Here is a 15,527-nt window from a genome sequence, read left to right as displayed (position 1 = left end):
TTGATTTCCTTTTTTTGTTTTGTTTTGTTTTGTTTTGTTTCCCCTCATAAACCCGAACAATGTAGGTGTCTAGTCATATACAGGTCTTAGCAAGAAAGAAAGTTCGAGAAATTCAAGCCGCCATTAAGGTACGTCTGGCTTGCCCACTTGTAGGGGGCTTTTCATCTCCATGGTTACAGGCTTTTCCTTTGTTTTCCTCCCTTCCCCTACCCTGCAGGTGTCTAGTCACATTCAGGTTCTTGCCAGAAGGAAATCTCGTGATTTTCATTCCAAGCTAAAGGTATGCGCTTTTCTGCTTTTTGGCTTGTGGTTGCTATGCATCTCACTTCCTGTTTTCCATGGTGACTGGTGAATGCCTGGTGCTGGGATTCTCGTAACCTAGTTTCCTTGCATGTGAGAGCTGTTTACATTTCTTTGTGTTTAATCTCTCTGTTTCTGTACTAGCCTCACATTAAACTCAGTGTGTGCGAGCGCGTGCGTGTGTTTGCGTGTGTGTGTGTGTGTGTTCCTAATAACAATGCAAATGCAGCAGAGAGCTCTTCTTGATAACTTTTCAGCACAGAAACGTGATTTTTTTTTTTTTTTTAACCTTCAGATGTCCACCAAGCAGCCCTGGGCTAGAAAAACTTAAAAAAAGAAAAGTCCAGAGATGCAAAATTAAGTAAAATTCTTTAGAATCATTTCCAAAGTGGTCATGAAATTACCTTTTAAAAAAATTTAGAGATTATTTTAACTCATGCTTTTGATGTATTTTTACGAAGACTTATAAAAAATACGTCTTTTTCATGCATGTCTCTTTCTGCAGAGTATTTTCAGCGAGATTTCTTCCACATTGCTTACTACTGTTTTTTAAGTGAATGGTGCTCTTATTAAGAGAAATCTGAGGAGTGGCCTTTAAAAAAAGATAGATCTTAGAGATGGAAAAGCTCTTGATCAAACTCATTTGCAGTTTCATTTGTACTTGAGTTTACTTACTTTTTTTTTTTTTTACTTGTACCTCATTTTTCAGTCTCAAAATATATTTTATAGGAAAAATGGGGGCATTGATAATTTTTTATATACAGCTTCTTACTTTTTCCTTTATAAAATTTACAATAAAACATACCTGACTTTTATTTTTCTGTAGTGCCCTATTTTAGAAATGCAAAGGGATTATAGTTTGCAAGGAGGAGCCTTCATTTATAATAAAAATTGATTTTGGCCCATATTGATAACTTTCCCATGTGCCTTTTTTGGTTTTGTTCTGATATTTTTCTATACAGTAATTAAATTTGTGTTTTTGTTCTGAACTAAAAAACAGTACAGTTTCACACTTGAGTGGTGAACACTGGCGACTCTTCCCAAAGTCCTTCTACTTTTTTTTATGCAAACAAGGCTGGCTGTGGAACAGGACAAGTGATTAGGAAGGAGCATTTGGTGTGCCCTCTGCAGTGGGCAGCATGCTGGCTCGCTCTCACGTGTGGCTGATGGTGGCTGGCTTTTAGCTGCACTGGCTGAGCAGTTGGAAGACTAAGATAACTTTATAGATCCTGCTTTTTAACCAAAGGTGCAATACTCTCTATATGGATGTAACTACCCCAGTTTTTGCTCAAGTTCTGACTCTGTTTCTAGTTTCTCTGAGCTAATGAATTAATGATGTACAAAGAAGTTTACAGATAACAATGTTATTTCCATCTGTGATGATATGAATTGCTGTATTTCTGCACCGTCTATGTGGTTCCTGTGGACTTACCAGGCACACAGCCCTAGACTGAAAGCCCTGTAGGTGATGAATAAAGCTCTTCTGTTCAGAAGGGATTCCCATGGGATATAGGAAGCAGTCTTTTTCTCACTTGGTGAATTTTAGAGTTTTCTTCCATAGAAACAATTTTTCTGTTGCTTTATACATGTACATATGTAAAAATACACAGCTGTATTGATGCTTGTTTCTAAAAAAATTAACAATAATAAAAAAGAAACATTCCCTTGACTTTCAGCCCTGGGCCACTCTCTTTTGGGGCAGGCACAAGGAAGAGACAGAAACAGAAGCAGTAGGATAGCAACTGGCTCAGCACTTAAGCTCCAAGAACCACCTCCGTCTTCTTGTAGTTTCTTCCCTTCTTTCCTACCATATTGTTCTTGGAAAAATGGAGTCCTTTGTTTTTCCATCTGCTAATACCAACTGAGTGTTCCAGGCATGGTGCTCACTGTGATGGGCAGTTAACAGCCAATCTCCTATTCAGGGAGCTGGCCATGTAAATGGGAATGTAAACTAGAGGAGCACTTTGGGTAAGTGTTAGCAGGAACAGCCGAAATGAAATGTGGGGTGCAGGGATGAGCTTCCTGGAGAGTGTACTGTTACTTTTGGGAATTGAAACAGGAAAGACAGCCTAATACGTGCTCCCTCATTTAAGCTCACTGCAGTATTCTGTTTTGGGGGCATGATACTGAGGAAATGGGGGCTGAGAGAGTATAATTGACTAGTCACAAAGCCTTCCTAGTAAGTGGTGAAGCCAGGATTTGAACTCAGATCTTTTTACACCCTAAACGAATTGTTCTTTTAGATAAAATTTTATCTAGTGGAGGTGGGCAAATGTTTTCAAGCAGAGGGCTTCACGCCAGCACACTGTACCTAACCCTGTCATCCCTCACAGTCTTTGGGGCTGGGCATTCAGCCTTTGCTACTAGCCCTTCACTTGGCATCCACATTTTAACTTTGAGCCCTTGGTCAAAATGTGGACTTAATTTGGGTTGGTGCTGTGAGGGTCATCAGTAACTGGGGGGATGATATGGTCCTAGAGACAGAACTGCTTGTCACTACTCTGAGGGCATTAGGACAGTCGCAGAGAGTGAGGCTGGCTGTCACCTGCTTGCAGGAGTTGGTGCTGCTTTCACTCCCTCCATGAACTTCACTCCCTCCATGAACATTTTATCTCAAAGACCATATACTTAACCTTCCTAACCAGCCATTACCAGGATATGGGCTCAACTCTGTTGGTGTCCCAGCTCCATCCATACCCCCTTGTTCAGCTCTGGAGTCTAATAGCACATTTGTGAGGAGGCAGGGACAAGCATCTTTACCAAGGTCATCATGGGGTCAGGCTGATAGCCATGGTCTTTTTGGCCTCCCATGCTAGCTAATGAGATAAACTTGCTACAGAAAATTGAGGTCATCCCAAAAGACAACAAGGATAGCTTCTGGGTGGGTGGGGAGCAGGGGGGGAGTGGCAGGAAGTATCCAAGCTTAAAATAGACACTGTGCTTTGCCTGGGAAGATGTAGAAAGGCCTCCTGGAGCAGGTGGCTGGTGGCCGACCATCCCAGTAACTACCCTTGCAGGCACTGCCGTAGCCAGGCTGGTCACCACTTCTCCACAAACTCAGACATGGAAGGGGTAGACAAAAGTCTATGCTCCTCATTTGAAAACCAAAGCTAGGCTTGCATTTGTCTGTCCCTCTGTGGAGTTGGAAAAGTGGCTTACCCACAATGGAGGCCACTGCCAGGTGTGTCTTCCTTGTGAACCTTGTTGCGTATAAGCTTCTCTTTACTTTCCAGGGAAGGGTGTGGCAGAGTTCTTTGGGCTGGTGTTTTCTAGCCTTTTTAAAGTAGCAAAACTCACGTTTCTAATGGAAACTTTCTCTCTCAAATCCTTAGTAATGGCCTCTTGGGCTATTCCATTGAATCAGGTTTGAAAAACCACCTGTTTTAGGCAGAAGGAAAAGGAGGTGTCTACCTCCTATGCTGTCCCTTCCAGCCTTTACAGACAGCTCCTGTGTCCCATTTAAAGCCCATGTTTTTAAGTTCTGTAGTTTCTAAGTTCTGCAGTTTCTAAGTTCTGCCATGTTCCTCGGAAGAAAACAGACTCCAGGAGAGAGTGGTCATTTTGATGTCACATTGATAGATAAGTCATCCTAGCTACAAAAGTTACTCTTCTGGAAATCTGTTAGAATAAATTCTAAAGGTCAGCTTTATGCTTCTGCTAATTGGCAGTTGTTCTCAATGTGCTGTTTGTGTACTAGATCACCCCCAAAATGTGTAGACTTAAATTTTAGTAAAGAAAAAAATTGTTCTAGTGAAAGTCTTAAGATTTCAACATAGATTTGAACTTGAAAGGCATAGGAATGATTACTGAATTCAGTCCAGTGGTTTTCATTGAGAACCCAAGTGTGTTCTAGGTCCTTTTGTAGATGTTGGGCAATAGAATTGAATCCAGAGTTTGTGTTCTTGAGGAATGCTGAAATTTTCTGTTACTTTTTCCAGTGGGTATCCACAGCTAGGGAGCTCTGCAGTAGAAATTAAACAGGATAGTGCAGAGGCTGACCAAGTGAAAAGAGTGATTCATTCTGAGAGTGAGGGAATTAAAGAAAGCTTCACGGAGAAGTGTCGTTAGAACTAAACATAGTTAAAGTCAGAGAATTTCCATAAAGTTGGGACTATCTGGGGGACGATGAAGAACATTGTGTAGTTGGGGGCATACGGTGGAAGGTAAGACTGGAGGAGCCTAAGGGAAGGGCCCTCGATCATCCCACTGAGGAGCAGGGATTCTTCTGTGGACCTCGGGGTGTACACAGGGCTCATACAAATTAACACTCTGAAAAGACCTCCCTAGCCGGGTTTTGCAGGATAGCTAATAAGAGGGAGGCCAAGCTGGAGTCAGGGAGGCTAATTCCTGGGCTGCTTTACGAGTGGGGAAGAGAGTCGCAGGCCAGGACCAAGGGCCAACCCACACCCTCGGGGCTGCTTAGCACTCATCCTTGGCTGGCTCCCCGCTTCAGTGCTCTCTGCCCTCTCTGTAGTTTTTTCTACTCATTGTATTTAACGAATAAATTATAAGTTCTGTCCTTATGAAGTCTGAAAAGTATTGCGTGCCAGAATTTTTCAGAAAGATTTTCAATAGCAGCATTTAAAAATTAACTTATTAAAAGTTGGGTTCTCTTAAAGTAATGGTAATTAACTAGGAGTGTGCATCAAAATTAACTATGAAGTTTTTGTTGCAAAATCTTAAACATACAAAATTTAAACAGTACAGAGAATAACATATTGAACACTCAAGTTTATACTATCTGGAATTGATCATTTTCATTATATAAGTTTTTTTTTTAATGAAAAATCAAGTGGCAAACGTTATTCTGTACTTTTTCCTCTTACCTGCCCTCCTTCTTCAACCAAAATTAATCTTTCTTTCCTACCACCCACAGTGTCTTTCCTTGCCATTTATTTCCCTTAGAAAATCAAATGCAGTGAAAACTCTCTTCTCTTTTTGCTCCTAGATTTTTGCCCATTGTCCTTTTTTTTTGAGACAGAATCTCACTCCATCGCCTGGGCTGGGGTACAGTGGCGCCATCTCGGCTCATTGCAACCTCCGCCTCCCAGGTTCAAGCGATTCTCCTGCCTCAGCTTCCCAAGTAGCTGGGATTACAGGCACCTGCCATGACACCCAGCTAATTTTTGTGTTTTTAGTAGAGACAGGGTTTCACCATGTTGGCCAGGCTGGTCTCGAACTCCTGACCTCAAGTGATCTGCCTGCCTCAGCTTCCCAAAGTGGTGGGATTACAGACGTGAGCCACTGTGCCCAGCCGATTTTTGCCCAATTGTCTACCATGAATTTGTGCAATAGCCATTGGCACCAACATGAGACTTTTCCTCTGGGATTTTTAGCAGCTTAAGTTAAGATAGATTCGGCCAACAATTTGATTACCTTGGATACAGACCATGACTGCAAAGGAGAGATACGAGGTCCGGGAAATATAGGGGATGGTTGAACTAGAAAGGGAGTAATGCGAGGAGACAGTGAACCAGGAGCAGAGAAGCTGGGAGAGTAGAGACAAGGCGCCGGTAGATTGAAGCTGAGATTCAAGAGCTTGGTAAGATGGAGAACGGGAAAAAAAAAAAAAAAAAAAAAGGCATTTGTGGCCAGAGCATAGTAATTTTGGAAATTAAATTTATACATGCAGAGTTGTGGGGATTTTCTCTCCCCGCTCCCCCACCCCCACCGCCCGTGAGGCTGGGGCATTTTCAAAATGTCTAGGACAAGGCTGGGCACTGTGGCTCACACCTGTAATCCTAGCACTTTGGGAGGCCGAGATGGGCAGATTGCCTGAGCCCGGGAGTTAGAGACCAGCCTGGGCAACACGGTGAAACCCTGTCTCTACTAAAATACAAAAAATTAGACAGGTATGGCAGTGTGCACCTGTAGTTATAGCTACTTGGCAGTGTGCACCTGAGTCAGGAGGATTGCTTGAACCTGGGAGGTAGAGGTTGCAGTGAGCCGAGATTGCACTGCTGCACTCCAGCCTGGGTGACAGAGCGAGAGACTGTCTCCAAAAAAAAGAAAAAAAAAATGTCTAGAACAGAAGCTAGAGTACTAACTACAGGCCTAGAAGAGAGCTTAGCTTTGAAGGAGTTGTTTCTCAGTGATAGGAGTGCTGTGTGTTTGCCTCCTACTCAGACAAAACCTTTTTGACCCACTGCTCTCAAGGGGGTAGGTTTTATAGATGACCCATAGCCCATAGCTGGGCCTGAGTCTAATTCTAAAGTGTAAGATGAATCCGTGCAGTTGCAGTGTGAAAGAGGCTTCTAGGCCTGTGGAATATCCATTTAAGGACCCGAAGACGCTGAGTTAGACGTCTCCCTTGGACCTTGTGTCACCAACTGCAGAGACAGCAAGGTCACCGACACCAGCTTTACCTGTTGTCTTCCATCTCGCCCTTTCCCTTAGTTTAGTCCCTACTGGCATCTCCAGTGGAGTAGTGAGAAGCAGCAGCATGTCTGAGGATTAGCTCACAGCCTGAGAAATTATTCTCTACTTCGAATTGTTTCACTCACCATTAATTCATCAAAAAGTCATTAACTGGTCTTTTAAGCTCCAGGGATTTATTATCCTAGCATGTAGAAAGAATGCAGAAGCGTTCTTCATGTGTTAAGCAGTCTTTTTCCTACTCAGAGTTTCTTTGTAGAGTTCTGTGCCTGAGTCTCTTTCTCTGTATGTTCAGTTGCCCTAGGAAGTTGTTCAGACCCCGCTCAGAGTCCTTCTTTCCCCATTAGCAGCAAAAAGGCAATCCTTTCTTGCTGTTTTCAGAAGCTTGTGGCAGCCACAGCCAAGGTCTGGGAAGCACCACCACACTGTGGGCCATCTCCATCTTCCCATGAAGATGGGCCAAACCACCTTCTGGTTCACTTCTCCAGTGTGTTTGGGTGAGTGTATGACTCGGGACAAAACTAAGAGGAAAGGAAGTCTTCGCCATGCCCTCCCCTCAGCAGGAATACATTTTATGCAGTAGATGTATTCGTGCCAGGCTCTGAATGTGTACTGAAGAAAAACCTGTACTTGCTGACATTGCATCATCCCAGTAGAGCAGAAAAAGACGTGAGCCCCTCTGATTATGTCCAGTCGCTGGTGACTAATTTATGAGCTACATGTGCTCCCCCAGGGCCGTTTTCTTGTTCTCGCCCTGGTGGCCTTTGTGATTTGATTTCTGAACAGGCCATTCTTTCCAATCTGCTGTTCCTTCCAATAAGCAGAGAGCTTAAAGTTCAAATTGTTGATTTAATTCTTTTGAGTTCAAGAACTTCACTGGGGCATTGCTAAAGTCCACACTGCTGAATCATGTTTGTATCATCACTGATTCCATCCAGGAATGGGCCTGTCCACAGGGAAGGTAGACATGCTTCACTTCACTCTGTGGTGCCCCGTGAAGCCCCTGAGCCACTCTGCTCCTTCAGGACTTGGCTGTTAGCAGTGCAGGAGGCAAGGAAAGCCTGAGCAACAACCTCCTTTGTCTGTGTCCACACCAAGACACTTGGCCTTGTCACAGGATTTGGGAAATGATACAATCTTTCCTGGCATTTCCCAGTCTTCACGGGGAGTTCTTTTGCATTTATGATATATACCCTTTCTCCTCAAAGATATTTTTATTACCTTGTTTTTAATTTAACTGAACAAAAACTAAGATTGGAGACAATTTCTCAGGCTTCAGTTAGAACCACTTACCAACAGTGTGGTGATGGAGAAATTAACGATGGGAGCCAGAGCACTGAATATGTAGATAAAGATAACTCTGTGTGAACTGAGCCAGGTTTGGATTTTCTTTTTAAGGGCAACAGAAACAGCCTCATTCTACATTTTTATCTCTTCATAGAGAAAACCCATTGTTAATTGGCCTCCAACTTAGATCATGCCCTAGAGTGACATCAATTTGAAAGATTATCTAGTGAGGACTAGGGCTCCTGAGCTTTTCAGATCCCGAGCAGGATCCAGCCTGGAAAGCCAGTCAGTCACCTGGGCCCTGTAGACTGGAGGCTCACCCAGGGCCAAGGCTGCAGGCACCGTGCCAAGTACTTGAAGCAGTCCTGAATGGAAGTGTTTTTATCTTCGATTTATAAATTAGGACGCAGAGGCTTGGAATAGTTAACTGACTTGCTTAGAGTCACAAGTCTGAAGTTAATCCAGGGATATCTGGTACCAAAAGCCAAGCTCTTCGCAGGATGTCCTGCTGCCTTCCCAGAGAGTACTAGTCCAGGATGAGGTTCATTTTCCTGACTTGGGATGCTTTGTGTTGTCTCCCTCCACTGAGCCCTCTTCATTGTGTCTGTATGTTTGAAGGAAACAGAAGATAAACAATGGGAGCAAGGACTCACTCTGGGACTTAACTTGAGCCTGGGTTCCTCTGGCTCCTTGCTGTCACCTCCTAGAGAAAAGTGGGCTAAGGTCAGAAGGGTGCCTTCTCCCAGACACCTGGATCTGGATGAAGCTGTCCTAAATCCCAGGCTTCCTGGGAGAGAGTCATGAGGCACACCTGAGTTGACTCATCTCTAATTCTCATCTACAACCCTTTATGATGTGAAGCCCCACATCAGAGTTAAAGGAAACGCTGTTGACAGTTATAAAATACCAAATATAGCTGAGTATATTTAAAAATGAACAATGGTAAAAGCCTTGAAAATTTTTCCTTGGATGTGAATGGAGTCTTTGGCATTTGGAAATACAATAAGATGAATTAATTGCTACTTATTAGGCAGCAAGTCAGGAGAAGCGTGAATGTGCCTTCTGTCCTCTGCATTAGCTGTTACCTGACCGAAATAGCCTCCTTTTGTATTTAGTCCTGCCTTTTCTAATGATAAGCAAATTAGAGATCATAGCTGGAAAAAAAAATAAAGTGCCCTCCATCCTTTCTCCAAAACCATAATACAGTTCTGTGATGTTTATCTGCTCAAGGGGTATGGCTAGTAATTGCAGAGGTCATGTGAATCCACATAGTACAAAATTAGAAACAACATCTGCAAAATTACTTATTAGGAAAGTATTTTATGTTTTGTCTTTTTCTGAAAAAGTGATTTTGTAAGCAAATTGCTGTCTTTCCTCCCTTGCACTATGTTATGTTGCTGGTTAAGGCACATTTGGAGAAAAAACATTTAATAACTGTCAAGAGTTTTTGAATCCATGGTCGTTTTTTGACTTTACTATTTTTTCTAATGTAGTTGATGGACTTCTATATGAATAAATTAGATTGGAATCCTATCTTTAAATTCTGAAATTATGGCCCATGAATAAACTGTTTGGAAGGTATTGCTTATACTGTTCATTAAAATTCCGTATATGGCAGCTATCATATTGTATATGCAAGCATGTAACCTTTTTATATTATCTTTAAAATTTGTTCATGGTAATGCCTATAGAGTATGAAATAACTGATTTTGCAGAATAATCAAAAACCGGGAAGCAGAAGGAAGAGAAGGGAACAAGACTCCTCTGATATCCAGAATGATCCATGAGATGTCCTCGAGTTTTAAGAGTACACCACTCCAGCCATGTGCATTTATGATACTGCTGCCCTCCTGTCATGTATATTACATGTAGATATTTTCCAAACATTGTGTCCATTTCAACCATAAAAAGGAGGCAGTCAGCAGAACGGAGAGCTACAGCAGCAGTAACCTTGCTCTGCTTCATGAAATATGAAAGCCTGTTTTTACTTAGGAACAATAACAATTTGTAAGGCTTAGGCTGAGGAGTTTATGCGTGACACAGCCTGCTGGACCATGTAGCAGAGGCAGCACGACCATTGAGTATGGTGTGCTGGAAATTGGATAATGACAAAAGTAGGGTAGATGATTAGACAGGCATCCCGAGTCTCAGGTCAGTTGGACCATTTGTTCTTAGAAACCATCGTCTTCCCCATCAAAAGTCCATAGACCCATGGTTCCTGCTCCATGAGTGTTTTCTGCATTGTAGGTCATGGGCTTGGATTGGGGTTCAATTGGAAAAGAGAGATTTCCCTTTTCTTTCTCCACTCCCCAGACATTTGGCTTTTTATGGCCTCATTCTTTGTAATCTTAGGGATAGAGGGACAGAAAATCAGTAATAAGGAGTCAGTGTGAACTTGTCCAAACTTTTTTCTAGGATGCAATTTTCTTATTCTTGCTCATATGCACGTGCGTGCTCTCTCTCCACCCCCTCTCCCGCCCCGTCTCTGTCTCTCAGAATATTTCCTGTAACCTAAGACTTTGTAGAGCATAATTCAGTATTAACCTAACAGTTTTCCAGGATCAAACAATGTGTGCTCATCCTTTGTAAATATCATCCACATCTCAGAAATGTTGGTGTGGAAACATCTTAAAATTAGTGTGGTGTACAAATGTAGCATGTTTTTGAATTTACCCAGCTTCACTTGTTTGGATAGGTTAGCCGCCTCCTCTTTAGAGCGGAGATGAGTAGTGAGGATAGAGTCGAATGCTTCAAAGTCTGGGATATTAGACCAGAGTGACACAGAGGAGCAATTCGCTCGAGTCTGACACTTAGAGTTATTTTTTCAAAGCCAGGCAGGTTATCTCTGGGCTGAAAATGACAATTTAGAGATCCTTCCATTGAAATCTCTTAGCTTGGCATCCTTTTGAATTCCCATTTCAGGATAAGTGGGTCTCTAGTCAGACCCTTGGTTCTGATTTCAAGATATCCCTGGTGGTGCTTATTATTTCCAGGGTCACATTAGATTTTAAACAAAACATTTTAATCCTTTTAATTTTCAATATATATTGTAGATAAAGGGGAGATGTTATAAAAATTAAATGAGTAGTCAGAGTAGATCAACCACAAAAGGTAGGAAATCACTGGTATGGGCATTTTAGTCCATTTGCAGAAAATTGCCCATTCTCAAATAGGTAGGTCAAGTGCAGAAAGAACCTCTACTTGAGATAAAATTTCCTTTCCACACTTAGCTTTCTATTAGGACGGCAGCCAAGAGCTGCCCAAATTTTAACATCCTGCCATCTTCTCACTAGTAGTTTCCTTGACTATATGCATTAAAAAGTATTTGTTTATAGTGGAATTTACCCTCATAGCTACAAGTACCTTTAAACCTGGAAGGACATTAGACAATAATGTGCAACTTTTAATTTTGTAAATAAAGAACTTAGAAGTCGTTAAATGACTTGATCCACATAATGCAGCTCATTAATGTCAGGCAGGGACAGGTTTGGAGCCAGGTCTCTGGACACTCCCGTGGGTACACCTTTTATAGTCTTGGAACAAGTTGGTGCGATAAAAGCAATTGATTTGTTCTCCTGCTCTTGAACTCCTGTTTTCATTTAGGTACCTGGTAGAATGCTGGGTAATGAAAGAGTCAAACCTTACTTTGTTTAACAGAAGAAAAAGATCATGTTCTGAAGCTGTGTGACAAACAGCAAAGATAGGTGCTTTTCTCCTTTTCTACACTGACTGAGTTCCCTGTTTCAAAAAAGAATATCAAACTTGGATGAAGATTTCAAATGATTTTGAATAAGCCTGGCAGATGTCAAGCAGCTCAGTAAAGCGGAATGTGGAGATGCAGGGAACTCATTTCCATTTGGACCTGGACTTAGAATTCCTGAGTCGCCCCACCCAAGTGTGCACAAACAGATTCTGTATTTGGCCAAGGAGAACTGCCTTTGTCTGCAGCACTTCAAACACGTGGAACTCTTCGGGTCTGTGAGAGGCTCCACGATGTTCTCGAATGGAGCCAAGCCCTCAAGTTGTTGTAGTTATTGGTCAGATGTGTCAGTCAGGCAGACAAGACGTCTGTGCTGCCATTTTCCAATCCCCCTAGCCTGGGCCCCCGAGAAGTTGCAAGGCTTATTCTGTGCTGAGGAAGGCACCTGTGGTCATACCTGTGCCATTACCTCGGTTTCAGAAATCTGCCTTGAGAGCATTTATAACCCCCTCGTTAGGGGTTGAGTGGCATGGGGGCTGGAGTCCAAAGTGACTGGTCAAAGAGAAACCAATGGATTTGTATTGATGTCAGGGTGGTGGCGATGGGGAATGGAGTAGGTGTGACTAGGGCCATGGTTTCTGTTCATGGGCTACCCTCTGAGGGAATGGACCAGCGTGGAGCAAATGAAGCCACAGAATAGCCAACGGTAGATTGCCTGACACTGAGGTCTGCGTGTGTGGGCCCAGTTTGTCAGTTTATCATAAAATCCCGTCCACTTCAAGATTTGCCCTTTTCTGGCATCCTCAGTATCTGAAATGTTTCAAATCTTAAAAGGTGAGCTGAGGAAGCTAGCTTTAGGTTAGAACGTTTGACAGATTAGCAAATGGAGCCCCAAGTCGAAGAATGCCATTTGATGAGAAGGAGATAACATCAGCGAAAGGATCATTCTGAGTCACTCTGATCATTCTATTGAGACCCAAGAATCCTGTCAGCTTGCAGGGTCCTTGGAGTGTCACTCGGCCTTGGGAGGTGTCATTACAGATGTTCATAAGACCTTGTGCATCCATGAAAAGCTGTTAATTGAGGCTTCTTAGTTTTTCAGTCACAGCCAGATTAATACATAAGACACAAAAAATTAATGTGGCTGGGCACGGTAGCTCACGTCTGTAATCCCAGCACTTTGGGAGGCCAAAGCGGGTCGATCATCTGAGGTCGGGAGTTCAAGACCAGCCTGACCAACACGGTGAAACCCCGTCTCAACTAAAAAGACAAATACAAAAATTAGCCGGGTGTGGTGGCACATGCTTGTAATCCCAGCTACTCAGGAGGCTGAGGCAGGAGAATCACTTGAGCTTGGGAAGCGGAGGTGGCAGTGAATTGAGATCGTGCCACTGCACTCCAGCCCTGGCAACAAGAGTAAAACTGCGTCTCAAAAAAAAAAAAAAAAAAATGGAAGTGTTAGGCTCTGTTTTCTTTTCTCCCTTCCCCTCCCCTCCCTTTCCTTTTTTCCCCCCTTCCTCCTTCTTCCTTTCTCCCTCCCACCCTCCCTTTCTTCCTTCCTTTTCTCCCTCCCACCCTCCCTTTCTTCCTTCCTTTTCTCCCTCCCACCCTCCCTTTCTTCCTTCCTTTTCTCCCTCCACCCTCCCTTTCTTCCTTCCTTTTCTCCCTCCCACCCTCCCTTTCTTCCTTCCTTTTCTCCCTCCCACCCTCCCTTTCTTCCTTCCTTTTCTCCCTCCCACCCTCCCTTTCTTCCTTCCTTTTCTCCCTCCCACCCTCCCTTTCTTCCTTCCTTTTCTCCCTCCCACCCTCCCTTTCTTCCTTCCTTTTCTCCTCCCACCCTCCCTTTCTCCTTCCTTTTCTCCTTCCTTTTCTCCCTCCCACCCTCCCTTTCTTCCTTCCTTTTCTCCCTCCCACCCTCCCTTTCTTCCTTCCTTTTCTCCTTCCTTATTTCTTTTCTTTCTGATGGGGTCTTGCTCTATTGCGCAGGCTTGAGTACAGTGGCTTGATGAACACAGCTCACTGCAGCCTTGACCTCCCAGGTTCAAGCAATCCTCCCACCTCAGCCTTTTGAGTAGCCAGAACCACAGAAGTGCACCACTGCACCTGGCTAATTTTATTTTTTGTGTAGACAGGGTCTCTCTATGTAGCCCAGGCTAGTCTTGAACTCCTGGGCCCAAGTAATCCTCCTACCTCAGCCTCGCAAAGTGATGGGATTATAGGTGTGAGCCACCACGCCTGGCCCTTCCCCTTTCCCTTTTTCTTTCTTTTTTTTTTGAGACGGAGTCTCGCTCTGTCACCCAGGCTGGAGTGCAGTGGCCAGATCTCAGCTCACTGCAAGCTCCGCCTCCTGGGTTCACACCATTCTCCTGCCTCAGCCTCCCGAGTAGCTGGGACTACAGGCGCCCGCCACCAGGCCTGGCTAGTTTTTTGTATTTTTTGTAAAGACGGGGTTTCACCATGCTAGCAAGGATGGTCTCGATCTCCTGACCTCATGATCTGCCCGTCTCAGCCTCCCAAAGTGCTGGGATTACAGGTGTGAGCCACCGCGCCCGGCCTCCCTTTTTCTTTATTGGCTGTTTTTCAAAGGTTAATGTAAGCTTTTTGCAAATTCACATGGTCTTCCTGACAGTCATAGGGCAAAGTAGTATCTACACCCTGGGAACACCTAGCAGATCTTTCTTAGAAGCCCCTAGTTGTTTATGGGCTTTGATTTTTTAAAAAACTCCTTTGGCCTTGCTTTTGACGCCTTGATGTGTTTTTTTCCATCACCTTTGTGTATATCAGTAAGCATTCTAGCAGCCTCTCTGCTGGTACTTGCTGTCTTAGCCTGAAGCTCCCTTTCTCGTTCCCTGGAGGTGGAAAGCACTCTTTTTATTTTGATGTCACCATTTTGTTTTTGCTTTGATGGCATTTGGGCCTGGAGTATAGACCCTCTATTGGCACCGGGAGCCTTTATATGCCTACAAGGCTCAAAGCCCTGCCTGTGCCTGCTGGGCCTGTCTCATATCTGGAGGCTGACTATTTCTCCGTCTGTCCTGGGGAAGCCATGGAACCAGTGCAAAGGAGTTGGGGAGTAGTTTTTTATTATTGCTGTTGTTGGGTGCCCTTCTCAATCATTGCCTTTCTAGATAGCCATCTGGATCACTGATCCTTCCTAAAATGTGAGAAGGCCCACACCCCTATGCGTTTTATTGTTCCCAATTATTATATGTTTATGTACATACATACATATATATATATATATATATATATTTTTTAACCAAAGAAGAAAAAAAAACATCCCTTTGTATGCAATCCTTTTAACAAATTGTTTATTATTGTATCCAGGTAACAAGCATGGTAAGTATTTTCACCAAACTGAGTATTCTGTATTTTAGCTGTGCTTGGCAGACTTTTTTGGCTAGCTTTGTGTTATTAGCCTTGGCTTTCCTAGAAAAGATCTGTTTAGGAAAAGGAGAAACCACGTACCTGTAGCATCCCATAGGCTCCTGGCTTTAGTGCGAACCCATGTAGCCTTAGCCCCACGGCGGGGATACCTGAGAAAGCATGCGCCCCGCCAGCATGCTGCTTGGCCCTGTTACCCCCACCCCCTGCTGCTTCTGAGCCTCCCCAACCAGGTGTCTGCAGGGCTTCCAGGCCTTGCACGACCCCAGCAGCTCCTGGGACCGTGGCCCTGTGACAGCCAGGACACACAGATAGGGCTCCTCGAGCTCTGTGGACGGTCCTACCCCAGTCCACAGCTACATGTCTTCGCTCACCCCTCCTCCCATCCGTTTGCTTAAAAGCAGATCCTTTATTTTTTTTTTCTTCCTTAAATGTTTTAAGTAATTGGAGAAATCTTCTAGAAGCTGAAAAGCTAAATAAA

At 43.7% G+C, this 15,527-nt stretch overlaps 1 protein-coding gene across 10 annotated transcripts in view; it reads left to right on the top strand.

Moving 5' to 3' along the window:
- Nucleotides 1-15,527, top strand: part of TEAD1 (TEA domain transcription factor 1) — a 278,975-nt gene that overhangs the window by 198,695 nt on the left and 64,753 nt on the right. For 3 of the 10 annotated variants that reach the window (XM_033204081.1, XM_033204089.1, XM_033204090.1), the window contains 3 exons: nt 66-128; nt 218-280; nt 14,990-15,001. In XM_033204081.1, coding sequence (XP_033059972.1) covers nt 66-128; nt 218-280; nt 14,990-15,001 — 138 coding nt within the window. The remainder of the gene's footprint in view (nt 1-65; nt 129-217; nt 281-14,989; nt 15,002-15,527) is intronic. The other 7 variants (XM_033204083.1, XM_033204091.1, XM_033204092.1 and 4 more) reach the window with 5 other exon arrangements.

This window comes from Trachypithecus francoisi, unplaced genomic scaffold, assembly GCF_009764315.1.
Source record: "Trachypithecus francoisi isolate TF-2019V2 unplaced genomic scaffold, Tfra_2.0 Lachesis_group8, whole genome shotgun sequence".
In the NCBI taxonomy this organism is placed as follows: Eukaryota; Metazoa; Chordata; class Mammalia; order Primates; family Cercopithecidae; genus Trachypithecus; species Trachypithecus francoisi.
This window is presented reverse-complemented; position numbering and strand designations above follow the sequence as displayed.